General features: G+C 43.7%; 1 protein-coding gene and 1 long non-coding RNA gene across 7 annotated transcripts in view; one reads left to right on the top strand and one right to left on the bottom strand.

Moving 5' to 3' along the window:
- TMEM260 (transmembrane protein 260) overlaps positions 1-1,574 on the bottom strand; it is an 84,245-nt gene extending 82,671 nt beyond the window's left edge. For all 6 annotated transcript variants that reach the window (XM_064292528.1, XM_064292529.1, XM_003408665.4 and 3 more), the window contains exon 1: positions 1,415-1,574. In XM_064292528.1, the coding sequence (XP_064148598.1) occupies positions 1,415-1,574 (160 nt within the window). The remainder of the gene's footprint in view (positions 1-1,414) is intronic.
- On the top strand, positions 1,523-8,440 carry LOC111750160 (uncharacterized). Its single transcript, XR_002785307.2, has 4 exons — positions 1,523-1,632; positions 2,688-2,708; positions 3,623-3,869; positions 6,980-8,440. It is a non-coding gene; the product is annotated as an uncharacterized LOC111750160 (long non-coding RNA).
- Positions 8,441-15,859: the final 7,419 nt, after the last annotated feature.

Below are 15,859 nucleotides of genomic sequence, written 5' to 3'. Positions count from 1 at the left end.
GCAAAGCAACAGGATATCCCTTCCAAGACTGGGTTACAAAATAACAGAGGCATCTGACTTAGGTGAGACTTAGGAGCCATCTCTCTGAGAGAAGCCAGATACCCTAGGAGAGGCCCACATGGCAAAGAACTGATGTCATCAGACAACGTCCACAGGACTGAGCTTGAGACAGCTGGGCAGCCCCAGCCCACACCTTGATAACAATCTTCTGGAAGACACTGTGTCAGAGGACCAACCTAAGCCACACAGATTCCTGACCCATAGAAATTGGTAGATAAAAAACTTTTAAGCTCTAAATTTGGGGGTAGCTTGTTATGCAGCAAAGATAGCTAATACACTCTAATATCTTTCTTAGTCTCACTACCTGAATTTACAACATTCTGACAAAATTACTGGTCATTAGTACCTATTATTGGTTAGTTACTTAATGTGGCAGTGAAACAAAACCTAACTCTCCACATCCCAAATATAAAACAATTATAAATGATTACAATGGCTGATGAGTTGTGCTTTCTTTTTATTTACAGCAGCCTGCTTTATGCTTCATCTGCCTTCCACTCTTTTAAGTGTTCTCCCCCACATTTCTGCGTCGCTGGCTCTTCTCCTTATTCACGTTTCAACTGAAATACCACCTCCTGCAGACACCTTTCCTGGCTAGCCATTCTAAAATAGCCAAAACCCACTCCCACTTGCAATGACATTACTTTCTTGGTGTCTCCGTAATATTTTTTTAGTATGTCCTTGTTTTGAGTACTTAAGTACTCTGCTGCTAACCAAAAAAAGTCAGCGGCTGGAACCCACCAGCTACTTTGTGGGAGAAAGCTGTGACAGTCTGCTTCCATAAAGATTTACAGCCTTGGAAACTCTACGGGTCAGTCCTACTTTTCTACAGGGCCGCTATAAGTCGGAATGGACACCACACCAACAGGGTTTTCCAGGTATGTTCTTGTTTATTCGGTAATTTGTGTACTTAATCTCTCCCCGAACTAGAATACTGTCCATGAGACTTGTTCATCACTCCTGTATTCTTTCTGTCTTGAACGCAAGGATTCAATAAATATTCTGTATATTAAAGGAACGGAAAGCAAAAACTTAGGAGCAGAAAAACGATCTGAGAAAGTGGAGAGGTCGTTAATTCCCATCAGGCGAAACCAACAAGGCCCGTCTCCCAAGCCTGAGAACTAAAGAAACCGGACTTAACAAGACTGGAAACAGAAGTCGATTCTGGAACGCAGAACCCTGCGCTGGGCACAGATGGGTGGACGGAAGGCCGGAGCAGACCAGACCCAGGGAGCAGGGCCGAGGACTGGAGGACCAGACCCATCCTCCTGAAGAGGCCGAGTGTCAGACGCTGCCCTTGCCCGCTCCGGGACCGGGGAGAGGCGCACGAGGGACGACTCTAAGAGTACTTTACCCGAGTCTCCCCCCGGCACCGACGGGGGTAGCGTGAGGGTGAACACTGCGGCCACAGCAGCGAACACGGCGACGCCGCCGCGGAAGCCCCCGGAGCGCCGCGGCCCTGCCCGGGCTGCCCGCCCCCGGGACAAGTCCCCGCCGTCACCATGGAGACCCATAGACCAGTGAGGGCCGGCACAGGAGGAAACACCGGGCCCCAAAGCCTCCGTGCGGCAGGTAGGTTGCAAGCAGAGGAGCGAGCTCAGCTCGCAGGGCCGCCGAGGCGACTTCCGGGTCCAGTGGGCGCAGGTCGGGCCGCACCATTCTCCGTGAGCGTGGGGGAAAAGAGAAAATGAGAGGCCTGGCAAGAGCCAGCGCCGGGGAGCTTTTCGATAACACCCCATACATTGGGGCTCACAATATTATAATGCAATTTAAAACAACAAATTAAAGAGGTGGAGAATTCTCTTAAAAAAGCGAGACTGGACATAAGGCTACCGTCTCTATAGCTAATCCCCCTTTCGTACTAATTTGGTCCGTTCTGATAGAGAGAAGCAAGGTCGAAAACTGGGAGTGAGGAAGGACATCTACTGCCCTCTATGGTGTGGGGTGGAACTACACAGAAAGGCCAAGATAGGTACCTAAACCACTGCCATAGAGTTAATTCCAACTCATAAAAAAAAAAAAACTCATAGCGACCCTATAAAAAAAAAAAAAAAAAAAAAAAAAAAACTGCCTCATAGGGCTTCCAAGGCTGTAAATCTTTAAAAGGGAAGTCGGCTACCAGATACTTCTCCCTCGGAACGGGCTAGTGGATTCTAACCTCCGGCCTCTTGGTTAGCAATCGAGCGCTTTAACCACTGTACCACCAGGACTCCAAGATACCTAACTAAAAACAAACAAAAGAACCGAACCAGTGCTTTGGAGCCTATTCTGACTCATAGGGACCCTATGGGACAGAGTGGAACTGCCCCATAGGATTTCCAAGGAGCAGCTGGTAGATTCTAACTGCCCAGCTTTTGGTTAGCAACCATAGCGCTTCACCACTGTCACCGGGGCTCCAGATAGCTAACTAGGTGCCTAAAATGTGTTAAAAAAGGGAAGTATCTTTACAGTATGTGTAAAAGAAAGCCAATAAATGTTAGTCGCGTATGTTTACTACGATTAATTATAAACCCATGTGCGAATTATTAAATCACTAAGTAATTTTCAGGGAGATTAAGATAAGCTAGTTTGTCCTTATTTCTTTTTTTTTTTCTTTGTCCTTATTTCTTTTTTTTTTTTCTTTGTAGCATGAGGAAAACTCTACATAGGTGAGTAGGGAAACGTCAGTTTCTGTATTCATGCAAATAACTCATCTCATGATAGAAGTTTCTCGTATTTAATGAAGAGAGATTCTGGCCAAGCTTTGACTACAAAGTGGGAAATGAAACACACAGTACTTTGCACTTAGCTGCAATGCAAAAGAAGAATGAAGGTTATTGGTCAACCACCGTAATACAGCCCATAGTAAGCTTTTAAAGCTTACGTTTTACATTATCATAGCAATTATTCAGCAGTGGGAGGAGAAGAGCATACCTTCCACAGAATGCACCTCAAAATACACTGAAAATCAGTGATGATTTAAAACGTGTTGTATGCAATCTGACAGGAACACAATGTCTCTACTGTAGAGAAACATACACCTATATTGATTGGCAGTCATTGTGCGAGACTACCTTAGTCTTTTAAAGGTACTTATATAATGGTTCCCCAGATATATTGTGAGTTCCTGGACTGAAGGACTGTGTGGTAGACTGCTTCTAAAATGGTTCCCAGTGATCTCTGACTCCTGATATTTAACCAGTTGCCCTCGAGTCATGGCAATCCCGTGTGTATCAGAGGAGAACTGTTCTCCATAAGGTTTTCAGTGGCTAATTTTTGGAAGCAGATTGCCAGGTCTTTGTTCCAAGGGGCCTCTGGGCAGACTCGAACCTCCAACCCTTTTGTTAGCAGCTGAGCACATTAACTGTGAACCATTTGTACCACTCAGGGACTCCTCCTGGTATTTAAGTCCTGTGTAATTCTTTTGCCTTCTTTGTGGGCTGAACCTAGTGACAGGTCCAGTCAGGAAAAAGCTATGAAATCACTTTTGAGATTAGGTTATAAAAGACTGACTTTTGCCTTGTTTGCACTCTCTTGCTTGCACTTTCCTCTCTTGCTCTCTCCCTTGTTCCCTCTGATAAAGCCAGCCACCATGTTGCGAACTGCCCCATGGAGAGGTCCACGTGGCAAAGAACTGAGGGATACCTCCAACCAATAGCCAGGGAAGAACTGAGACCCTCAGTCCAACAAGCTGTGAAGCGCTGAGTCCTGCCAACACCATGTAAATGAGCTAGGAAGTGGATCCTTCCCTATTTGAGCCTTGAGATGACTATAACCACTGCCAAGACCTTGATTGTAACCTGTGAGAGACCCTGAAGCACAGGACCCAGGTAAGCCTCACCTGAATTGCTGTCCTACAGAAATTGAGAAATAATAAATGTCATTGTTATAAATCACTAAGTTTTAGAGTACTTTGTTGTTCAGCAATAGATAAGATTGTCTTCTATTCCTTTTCTGAAAGAACATGCCGATGAATAATACTGATAGAGCCAAGCATATATTTCCTTCCCTGTATTGATTTCATCTCCTGTTCACGAGCTGTATAAAAAGATAAAATTTTACCATGGAAAACTACTTTTAAAAGGGCGTAATTCTTGGCCCATGTTTGGGTGGTAGGAATCCAAGCTAGAAGTACACATGTGGGAGTTGTTCATGCTAGAGCAATATAAATGAATAAGTTGACAAAAGTATAGTGTAGCAAGAACAACCAACCCAAACCCTGTCAAGTCGATTCTGACTCAGAGCGATCTTACAGGACAGAGAAGAACTGCCCTGTAGGGTTTCCAAGCTGTCAATCTTTACGGAAGCTGACTGCCACATTTTTCTCTCATGGAGCAGCTGGTGGGTTTGAACTGCCAACCTTTCAGTTAGCAACTGAGTGCTTAACCACTGAGCAACCAGGACTCCTAGAAAGAACAAGGATGAGATCAAACATTAGGTCATGTTTCATTTAGGGGATTGGAGGAGAATGAGGAGTGAACAGTAGAAGAACTAAGCATGAGGTGTCATAAGAAGCTAAGGATGAAATAATGTCAATGAAGAATATAATCATAGTGTCACAAAGAGGTGAAAAGTGGGACACATCTAGGCTTTTTGGGACCTAAGTTTATACAATTTGTAGAATCCTCTTTATGATGCTAGAAGCTATGCCACCGATATTCCAAATACCAGCAGGGTCACCATGGCGGAGCTTCCAGACTAAAACAGGCTAGGAGGAAAGGCCAGGCAATCTACTTCTGAAAATTAGCTAATGAAGACCCTATGGATCACAACAGACTACTGTCTGATATAGTGCTGGAAGATGAGCCCCCTGGACTCAAACCTGCCAGTGATCACGAAGATGACACAGGATCGGGCAATGTTTCATCATGCTGTACATAGGGTCTCCATGAGTTGGAGCCAACTAACAAACTGCAATTAAAAAAAAAGAAAAAACTACAAATAAAGATTAGGTACGGGCCTTGGAAGAGGCCCGTGTTAGTGAGGGGCTCTGAAGCTTAAGCTTCATTAGCTTCATCGTTGATCTCATTGGAGATGAAGAATGGTCAGCCTGTGCCTGACTCTACCTCTCAGTAGCATCTGACTATTCCCTCCTCCCCGAAGCATCTTCTTCAGGGACCCAGTGGCAGCAGCTCCTTTAGTTTTGCTTATACCCCTGGCTTCTCCTCCTCCAGCTCTGGTAGACCTCCAAACTTAGAGTGCACCAGGGCTTAGTTCTAGACTTCTCTCTGTTTCTTCCTTTTTTTCCCCAAGATGATCTTATTGAAGTTTAAATACTAATGATAGACTGATAAATCTCAAAATTACAGCACCCTCCCCAACATCTCTTTTAAGCTACAGAATTTTTTTTTAGCCCAACTAACTATCCCTTGGCTTCTCTATTTCTATGTCTAATCAGCATTTCAAACCTAGCAGACTGTATCTGTTTTATTTCCACTGTATCACCAGTGGCTAAAATGATGCTTGGCACAAAGTAGGTGCTTACCACATACTTATGTAATGAATGAATAAATGAAGAATGAGAGGTCATGGATGTATCCATTAGGAATTGCATTTAGCTGCTAGTAATGGAGACCTTGCTGCAGTGGCTTAAACATACAAGTGTTTATTCTCTAATATAAGAGTCTTGAAGTCATTAATCCAATCTTGGCTTGCCAATTCTCTTATGTCATTAAGGTCAAGACTGGGGTCCTTATATCTTTCTGTACCATCCCACTCAGTTTATTTCCTCAAAGTCATTTCCTGGTCCCAAGTGGCTACTAATGCTCCAGACGTTACATCTGTGTTTTAGAAAGAACGAGAAAGGATAGGAAAAGAAGAGCGCGACCTGTCCTTTTAAAGAGTATTCTGGAAATGCCATTCCATAATTCTGCTACATATCATTGACCACAGTGGAGTTACATGGCCACTATTGGGGCAAAGGAAGCTGGGAAATGTGCCTTTTTAGGTGGTCAGATTGCCTAGGATTCTATTCCAAAGGAAGAAAGGGAGAATGGATATTGGGAGACAATTAGCAGGCCCTGCCCCATTTGGATTTGGTGACCTGGAGGCATTTGAATCTTGAAAGTTCAAGAGGTCAGTTTCAGCAAGTAGTAGATATGGAAACCATGTAACAGTGGGATAAGAAGTGAGGGAGTGGAAAAAGTGAAAATAGAATACATTTGCGAGAAGTTTGACAGTAAAGGGAAAGACAGAAACAATCTGGAAATTCATGGGGATTGAAGTGTCAATGAGTTTATTAGTATTTTCTGTGTAATATAAGGAAATACCTGGAGAGAGATAGTCATGAGGTAAAAATGTGCAGGAGGCTTGAAGGGAATGGGTTCAAGGAAGAAAGAAGAAAAAGGTTCAAGACGGAAACTATTAAATAGTAAAATATTAAATTTAAATAATAAAATATTAAAAGATGGAAAATATTAAAGATGGACAATAAAAGGGTAGAGAGGAAGGAACTTGAGGTAACACATGACTCTCAGACTTGGTCCTGGGAAAGACCAGTAAGGTATACAAGGAGTATTGTTGTTTATGTTCTCCGTATTTGAAAAAATGGGAATAACAGTAGCGCCATCATGAGTTTGGTGTGAAGATTAAGTAAAAAAGAGCAAAGCTTGCCTCATTGTGAGGCCACAATAAACATTAAACCAAAAAAACCAAACCCATCACTATCGAGTCGATTAGGAGTAGAACTGCCCCACAGGGTTTCCAAGGCTGTAGATCTTTACAGAAGGAAACTGCCACATCTTTCTCCCAAAGAGTGGCTGGTGGGTTCAAATCACCAACCTTTTGGTTAGCAGCCAAGCGCTTAACCATTGTGCCACCAGGGCTCCTTACGATGAACATTAGCCATGATTATTTTTATCTAGCATTCATAAGATACACTGTAGGATATGATTTTAAAATAGGGCATGTAAAAAAAACATATTTTCTGCTTCTATTTCAGAGATGATTAGGTAGAAATAAAAATACATGAGGGAAACAGAGGTGGAGCCAAGATGGCAGAATAGACGGATGCTTGTCGAGCCCTCTTTACAACAAAGACCCGAAAAAACAAGTGAAACTAGTATATTTGTTACAAGCTGGGAGCCCTGAGCATCAAAGGCAAGCTTAGACAACGAACTGAGGGGCAGGGGGAAGAAGAGACCGTTCGGCAGCGGAGAGGAGTTTCCGGACCTGGGTCTCGGGGACCCCTCAGGCACCATTCCCGGAGCAGCGGCGGCGGAGGCGGGCTGGTCCTAGCGTTATGCCGCAGTTTCCTCAGGGAGAAGCAGCCAGCCACACAGCCCACTCACACCTCCAGAACCGAGGAGAACGGTGCTTTCGGCAAAAGCTAAGTACTTGCGGATATTTTACCGCACCCCCTACCCCCAAGCCTGGTTCAGCAGCTGAATCCCTGGGCCTGAGATAGACCCTGGTAAGCACGTAGAGCCATCCTCCCTGCCTTGGGGAAGGAAAGAATTTGCAATTGGGGGGAAAAGATAATTTGCCAGCTCCATTAACCAGGGGAACTCAGGACAGAAGCAGCTCCTGTCCAGGCATAAACCGTCTGTGGACCTTGAGCACCTTTCCCTTCTGCATGGACCTGTGTGGGCCTATTTCAGGAGAATAGGCCCTTGTTGGCAAACTCCAACCATTTCAGCTGTGCGGTGGAGAGGTGGGTGTTTGATGTTTGACATTGCTTTGCCTATTAAACAAGGTCTTCACCTACCCACAACAGGGACGTAAGGACTGGTGGCTCCACGTGGGTCACCCAGCCACCCGTGACAGGGGTCCAGGGATAACTGGTACCTCCCAGTCCTTACAGCAAAAACTTTGGGTGCCCACGATCCATTTGCTTCTGGGAACTCTAAATTATTTTCCGTGTGTATGTAGAGCAAGTCATCTTACCGTAAGGTCTACCTCCACACTGTTGTTGTTCTTGTTGGGGGCCGTTGAGTGGATTCTGACTCGTAGTGACCCTATGTGACAGAGTAGAACTTCCCCAAAGGGTTTTTTTTTTTTTTTGGCTGTAATCTTTATGGGAACAAGTTGCCAAGTCTTTCTTCTGTGGAACTGCTGGGTGGGTTCGAACTGCCAACCTTTGGTAGTAGCAGAGTGCTTAACCATTGCACCATTAGAGCTCCGTACCTCCACACTAGGTTACTCAGAGTCACCAAGGTATTTAGTTAATAGGGTAAAGGTCCTTCCATGTAACAGCATCTATCAGTTCTAGATTACAGAAATGATTAATAACCTGGTACCGGATTCCCACTCTAGTACATTTTCTTCTATCTCAGACTTCTTGCACTGATACTGTCAACATTTGAAGAAAAATAACTAAGGGATATGTGTTAGCATCTTCATGTGTTTAAAATCACTGATAAAATGAATTAGATACGTATCCAGATATGTAGCAATTCCACATATAAAATATACCTACTAAGGACTATGCAGTAGTCTCTCTGGATGTAGGCCGCTGGTTGGTGCAAATGGTTAACATGCTTGGCTGCTAACTGAAAGGTTGGAGGTTTCGGTCTACCCAGAGGCACATCAGGAGAAAAGCCTGGTGATCTACTTCAGAAAAATCAGCCACTGAAAATTCTGTGAAGCCCAGTTCCACTCTGACACACCGTGAGTCAAGTAGACTTGACAGCAGCTGTTTCTGTGGGTGCGAGCAATAGAGTCCTTGAATGGTGATCTTTGAGGATCAATAACACAGGAACCCAACGGCCATTCAGGTCATAATCCTGTTTTCTCCTTGTTCTTGATATGAAATTCTCGGGACTAGAGTCATTCAGCCACACTAAACATCAAAGCTGGGAATGTTATCTCCAGATGGGTTAGTTTCTTTGAGACTATCTAATCTTGGAAGCTGGGGAGGAAAAAAGTTAAAATAGGTGTCAGACTGTACTTTAAGGATTTTCTGAGACTGCTATTTTTCTTCCCCTTTAGAAAATAGTCATGCCAATAGGATTTAGAAGAAGGTACCTACTGGTTCAAAAATATTCCAAAAGTCAAAAGACAGCTTAGTGTTGTTCACTACCAATCAGATGGGTGTTTTCATTAAATTTGTCTTCATATGTAAGATGAGCTAGATCATCTGTTTCTTCTGCCTGGGTCTTAGGATCGAATAGGCCAAGTGAGCAGAAGCCCCTTACTTCTAACATAACAGCTTTGGAGGAGAAAGACCAGTGGGAAACTGGCTTTCCTCTGAAAATGGGAGCTCGAGGAGGGTATGGAGAGAGAGCCACTTCAGGAGGCCTGAGCCCCAACCATACACCAGGGCTCCTGGGGCTGGCATTACATCCTCTTAGAGAATGTCCTCGATCAATCCCTTGTACTTGTCTCTCCCCAGACGGGAAAGGTGTGGACCCTTATAGCTGAGTCCTCATCCTGGAAGGGTATTAATAGCAAGTCCACATTAAGCCGCATATGCGCCAAGACAAACAATGCCTGAACACATGTGAAACATCTGTCAGGTGTCAAAAGGAGAATGGCGGGCTGGGCATTTAATGCCATTGCTAGCATTTTCTTTTTTCCACAAACCCAATAAAAGGGCTTTCTTTCCCTGTGGTAATGCCCTTTGTTGAGTGCTTCATTGGGTAGAACCATGAGGATGGGTTCAGAACATTTGGAATAAGCTGACAGTGAATCAGTGGAGTTAGTCCAGGGGCTATTCTGTAAGTGTTATTATTGAGATTCAAATATGCTACACGAGGGGCAGATGAGACCTTTCTTCTTTGTGCACAAGATGGGTTTAGTACACATTATGGTCTTCATCTTGGAAGGCAAAGACTTAGACACCAAGGATAGCACATAAAACATAGATGTTTCTAGAATGCAGGGAGATTGCAAGAGCACAGGGGTAGGAGCACCAAGTGAACAGACAACACGCACAGATTGCAGGAGGCAGTTAAGAGTTTGTGAGATAGGCTTCATGGCAGATTGGTAATCCCACCAGAACCCACGAACATGGTGTACCTGGTCTACTCGGGAGCAGGAAGCTTGCCTTGTCCAGGAATATAGGGAAATGGTTAAGCTCATCCACTCTGGAGTCAGACTGCCTGAGTACAACTCCAAAAATTACTAGGGGAGCAATTTATTTAAGTTCTCTTAACCTTATTTTTCCCAACTATAAAATGGGAATATTGTGAAAATTAAATAAATAATCTGGGTTCAGTAGTAGAAGTCTCGCCTTCCATATGGGAGATCCAGGTTATATTTCTAGCCAATACACCTCATGTGCAGCTACCACCTGTGCCTCAGTGGAGACTTACATGTTGCTGTGATACTGAACCCCCATGTGTCTGTCATTCTGTCGTACTGTGAGGGCTTGCGTGTTGCTGTGATGCTGGAAGCTATGCCACCAGTATTCGGATACCAGCAGGGTCACCCATGGAGGACAGGTTTCAGCTGAGCTTCCAAACTAAGACAGACTAGGAAGAAGGATCTGGCAGTCTACTTCTGAAAAGTATTAGCCAGTGAAAACCTTATGAGTAGCAGTGGAACATTGTCTGATATTGTGCTGGAAGATGAGCCCCCCTGGTTGGAAGGTACTCAAAAGATGACTGGGGAAGAGCTGCCTCCTCAAAGTAGACTCAACCTTAATGACGTGGATGGAGTAAAGCTTTCAGGAACTTCATCTGCTGATATGGCACGACTCAAAATGAGAAGAAACAGCTGCAAACAGCCATTAATAATCAGAACCAGGAATGTACGAAGTATGAATCTAGGAAAATTAGAATCATCAAAAATGAAATGGAATGCATAAACATCCATATCTTAGGCATTAGCGAACTGAAATGGACTGGTATTGGCCATTTTGAGTCGGACAATCATATAGTCTACTATGCTGGCAATGAAAACTTGAAGAGGAACGGCGTTGCATTCGTTGTCAAAAAAGAACATTTCAGGATCTATCCTGAAGTACAATGCTGTCAGTGATAGGATAATATCCATATGCCTACAAGGAAGACCAGTTAACACGACTATTATTCAAGTTTATGCACCAACCACGAGGGCCAAAGATGAAGAAATAGAAGATTTTTATCAGCTGCTGCAGTCTGAAATTGATCAAACATGCAATCCAGATGCATTGATAGTTACTGGTAATTTTAATGAGAAAGTTGGAAACAAAGTAGAAGGATCAGTTGTTGGAAAATATGGCCTTGATGATAGAAACAATGCTGGAGATCAAATGATAGAATTTTGCAAGACCAACAACTTCTTCATTGCAAATATCTTCTTCACAAACATAAACGGTGACTATACACATGGGCCTCTCCAGATGGAGCACGCAGAAATCGAATTGAATACATCTGTGGAAAGAGATGATGGAAAAGCTCAATATCATCAGTCAGAACAAGGCCAGGGACTGACTGTGGAATTGCTCATATGCAATTGAAGCTGAAACTTAAGAAAATCAGAGCAAGTCCACAAGAGCTAAAATAGGACCTTGAGTATATCCCACCTGAATTTAGAGACCATCTGAAGAACAGATTTGATGCACTGAACACTGGTGAGCAAAGACCGGATGAGTTGTGGAATGACATGAAGGACATCATACGTGAAGAAAGCAAGAGGTCAATGAAAAGACAGGAAAGAAAGAAAAGATCAAGATGGATGTCGGAGGAGACTCTGAAACTTGCTCTCGAACATCGAGCAGCTAAAGCAAAAGGAAGAATTGATAAAGTAAAAGAACTGAACAGAAGATTTCAAAGGGTGGCTCGAGCAGACAAAGTAAAGTATTATAATGACATGTGCAAAGAGCTGGAAATGGAAAACCAAAAGGGAAGAACACACTCGGTGTTTCTCAAGCTGAAAGAACTGAAGAAAAAATTCAAGCCTGGAGTTGCAATACTGAAGGATTCTGTGGAGAAAATATTAAATGACGCAGGAAGCATCAAAAGAAGATGGAAGGAATACACAGAGTCATTATACCAAAACGAATTAGTCGATGTTCAACCATTTCAAGAGGTAGCATATGATCGGGAACCGATGGTACTGCAGGAAGAAGTCCAAGCTGGTCTGAAGGCACTGGCGAGCAACAAGGCTCCAGAATTGATGGAATATCAACTGAGATGTTTCAACAAACAGATGCAGCGCTGGAGGTGCTCACTCATCTATGCCAAGAAATATGGAAGACAGCTTCCTGGCCAACTGACTGGAACAGATCCATATTTATGCCTATTCCCAAGAAAGGTGATCCAACCGAATGTGGAAATTATAGAACAATATCATTAATATCACACGCAAGCAAAATTTTGCTGAAGATCATTCAAAAATACCCGCAGCAGTATATCGACAGGGAACTGCCAGAAATTCAGGCTGGTTTCGGAAGAGGACATGGAACCAGCGATATCATCGCTGATGTCAGATGGATCCTAGCTGAAAGCAGAGAATACCAGAAGGATGTTTACCTGTGTTTTATTGACTATGCAAAGGCATTTGACTGTGTGGATCATAACAAATTATGGATAACATTGCGAAGAATGGGAATTCCAGAACACTTAATTGTGCTCCTGGGGAACCTTTACATGGATCAAGAGGCAGTTGTTCGGACAGAACAAGGGGATGCTGATTGGTTTAAAGTTAGGAAAGGTGTGCGTCAGGGTTGTATTCTTTCACCATACCTATTCAATCTGTATGCTGAGCAAATAATCTGAGAATCTGGACTATATGAAGAAGAATGCAACATCAGGATTGGAGGAAGACTTATTAACAACCTGCGTTATGCAGATGACACAAATTTGCTTGCTGAAAGTGAAGAGGACTTGAAGCACTTACTACTGAAGATCAAAGACCACAGCCTTCAGTACGGATTACACCTCAACATAAAGAAAACAAAAATCCTCGCAACTGGGCCAATGAGCAACACCATGATAAACGGAGAAAAGATTGAAGTTGTCAAGGATTTCATTTTACTTGGATCCACAATCAACAGCCATGGAAGCAGCAGTCAAGAAATCAAAAGATGCATTGCATTGGGTAAACCTGCTGCAAAGGACCTCTTCAAAGTGTTGAAGAGCAAAGATGTCACCTTGAAGACTAAGGTGTGCCTGACCCAAGCCATGGTATTTTCAATCACAACACATGCATGTGAAAGCTGGACAATGAATAAGGAAGACCAAAGAAGAATTGACGCCTTTGAGTTGTGGTGTTGGCAAAGAATATTGAATATACCGTGGACTGCCAAAAGAATGAATAAATCTGTCTTGGAAGACGTACAACCAGAATGCTTCTTAAAAGCAAGGATGGCAAGACTGCGTCTTACATACTTTGGACATGTTGTCAGGAGGGATCAGTCTCTGGAGAAGGACATCATGATTGGCAAAGCACAGCGTCAGCGGAAAAGAGGAAGACCCTCAACGAGGTGGATTGACACAGTGACTGCAACAATGGGCTCAAGCATAACAACGATTATGAGGATGGTGCAGGACCGGACAGTGTTTCATCTTTTGTGCATAGTGTCGCTATGAGTCAGAGCCAACTCAATGGCACCTAACAACAACAACAATGATGCTGAACAGGTTTCAGCACAGCTGCCAGACTAAGAAGGAATAGGAAGAAAGGCCTGGTGATTTAAAGCCAAAAATTAGCCAGTGAAAACCCTATGGATCCCAATGATTTGATCCACAACCAATCACAGTGTGGGTGCAGGAAAAACAGCGTTTTGTTCCATTGTGCATGGGGTTGTCATGAATCAAGGAATGACTTAGACAACAACAAAGTGCTTAGCACAGAGACTTGTGCAGAGTGAGTACACAACAAACATTGGTTATTATTATTACTCTATTCAAAAATATCAGTTGCATGTGTACTGTGTGCCAGGCTCTGTGTACTGATAAACAATCATAAGTATGCAGACATTATTCCTGTCCTTCCAGAGCTTATATCCCCATTGCTGTCGAGTCAATTTTGACTCACAGTAACTCTATAGGACAGAGTACAACTGCCTTATAGGGTTTTCAAGGAGTGGCTGGTGAATTTGAACTGCTGACCTTTTGGTTAGCAGCCTCACCAGGGCTCCAGATCTTATATACTAGTAACCCAAGCCACTTACCCTTGAGTCAGCTCTAACTCATGATGACCCTGTGTATGTCAGAGTAGAACTGTGCTCCATGGGGTTTCCAATGGCTGACTTTTCAGAAGTAGATTGCCAGGCCCTTCTTTCGAGGTGCCTCTGGGTGAACTCAAACTTCCAATCTTTCACTACCAGCCAAGTGGGTTAATCATTTGCACCACCCAGGGATACAATAAGTAATCTGGCAATTGCGATACTCTGTAATAAGGGATATGATTGGGGAAATACAGGATGTTAGGAGATCACATAGATGGCTTCAAGGAAGCTGAGGCCTGAAGGTAAAGTAGGAGCTAGCAAGATGAGGGCTACAGGGGAGGGAGAGAATGGTGGTGTGTGGGAAGACCTGCAGTTACAGAGGGCAGGCACATTCAAGCAAACCAGGTCTGAATGCCTTGAGTGCAGAGCACAGGGCAGGCTGTCAAGGTGAGGCTGGGGAGGACCTCTGGGGACGCATCACACAGGGATAGTAGTCCAAGTGGAGCAGACAGCAATGTTAACTCACACTACTAGGCCAACACTGATTTTATCCAATCATATTTAATTTGTTTTGAGTCTCTGTATCTGTCCTATTTAGTTGTCAGGAAATTCACCCTGTCATTACATATTGGGAATCCTTCCTATCCCACCCCAACCCCACCAGGGTCATATAAATCCTTGGAGACATACACCCATTGCCATCAAGTCCATTCCAACTCATAGCAATCCTATAGGACAGAGGAGAAATGTTTCATAGGGTTTCCAAGGCTGTAGTATCTTTACAAAAGCAGACTGCCACATCTTTCTCCCAAACAGCTGCTGGTGAGTTCTAACCACTAACCTCTGGTTAACCACTGTACCACCAGGGCTCCTTGGAGACTTACACAAGCTCTAACGTTCAGGGCAGAGCCTTCTCTGGGCTGACTCTGCTCGTGTTCTTGTTGTTGAAGTTCCCATTGATAGCAAGTACCATAGATGCCAGGACCAAGTTTGAGTCCATGGAATACATAGCCCCTACCCCTGTTCCCTTTACCCTATTGCAGCGTCCACCACCAGTCCTTACAATGACAAGTTTACAAATGAACCTGGGTCTCCACTAGCTTGAAAACTTCAATATCCTGGTCTCTTATTTCTGGAAACCTTCCTCACGTCGCTAGTTTTGCTGCTCTGCCTCTTCAAACCCCAGCCCTTGTTCTCTTCCTCTCCCTCTCTGTGACATACCAGCATCCATGAGCCCAATGTCATAAACGAAAGCCAGGATGGAGTTTTCTTCTTGGTAACTTCTTTCAGTTTTCTAACACAGACCCAAGAGAACACAAAGGTCTGACTATCTTCGGATGGGGCAAGGAGAAATATCTAGAGCAGCAAAAATAAGACTGAAGTTGACCTGCTGTCGTATACGTTATCCTAAGACCTTTATCCTAAAAACATTAGGAAGCTATCAAAGGGTTATATGATTTGTGTTTTAGAGAGTTCACTCTGGCTGCAAAGTGGAGAAGAAGGGAGTTAGAACGGAGGTGTGGAAAATGGTTAGGAGTAACCACAGTAGTAATCTAGGTGAGAGCTGACTTTGGTCTGAGTCAGAGTAATGGTACTATTAATAAGAAAAATGGAATTAAATGCATTATAAGCCCTGGTGGTGCAGTGGTTAAGAGCTCAGCTGCTAACCAAAAGGTCAGTTTGAATCCGCCAGTTGCTCCTTGGAAACCGTATGGGGAAGTTCTACTGTGTCCTATAGGGTTGCTATGATTTAGAATCGACTCGATGTCAATGGGTTTGGGTTTT

The sequence above is a fragment of the Loxodonta africana genome, chromosome 10, assembly GCF_030014295.1.
Source record: "Loxodonta africana isolate mLoxAfr1 chromosome 10, mLoxAfr1.hap2, whole genome shotgun sequence".
NCBI lineage: Eukaryota > Metazoa > Chordata > Mammalia > Proboscidea > Elephantidae > Loxodonta > Loxodonta africana.
The sequence above is the reverse complement of the archived record's forward strand: the minus strand, read 5'-3'. Positions and strand labels throughout refer to the sequence as shown.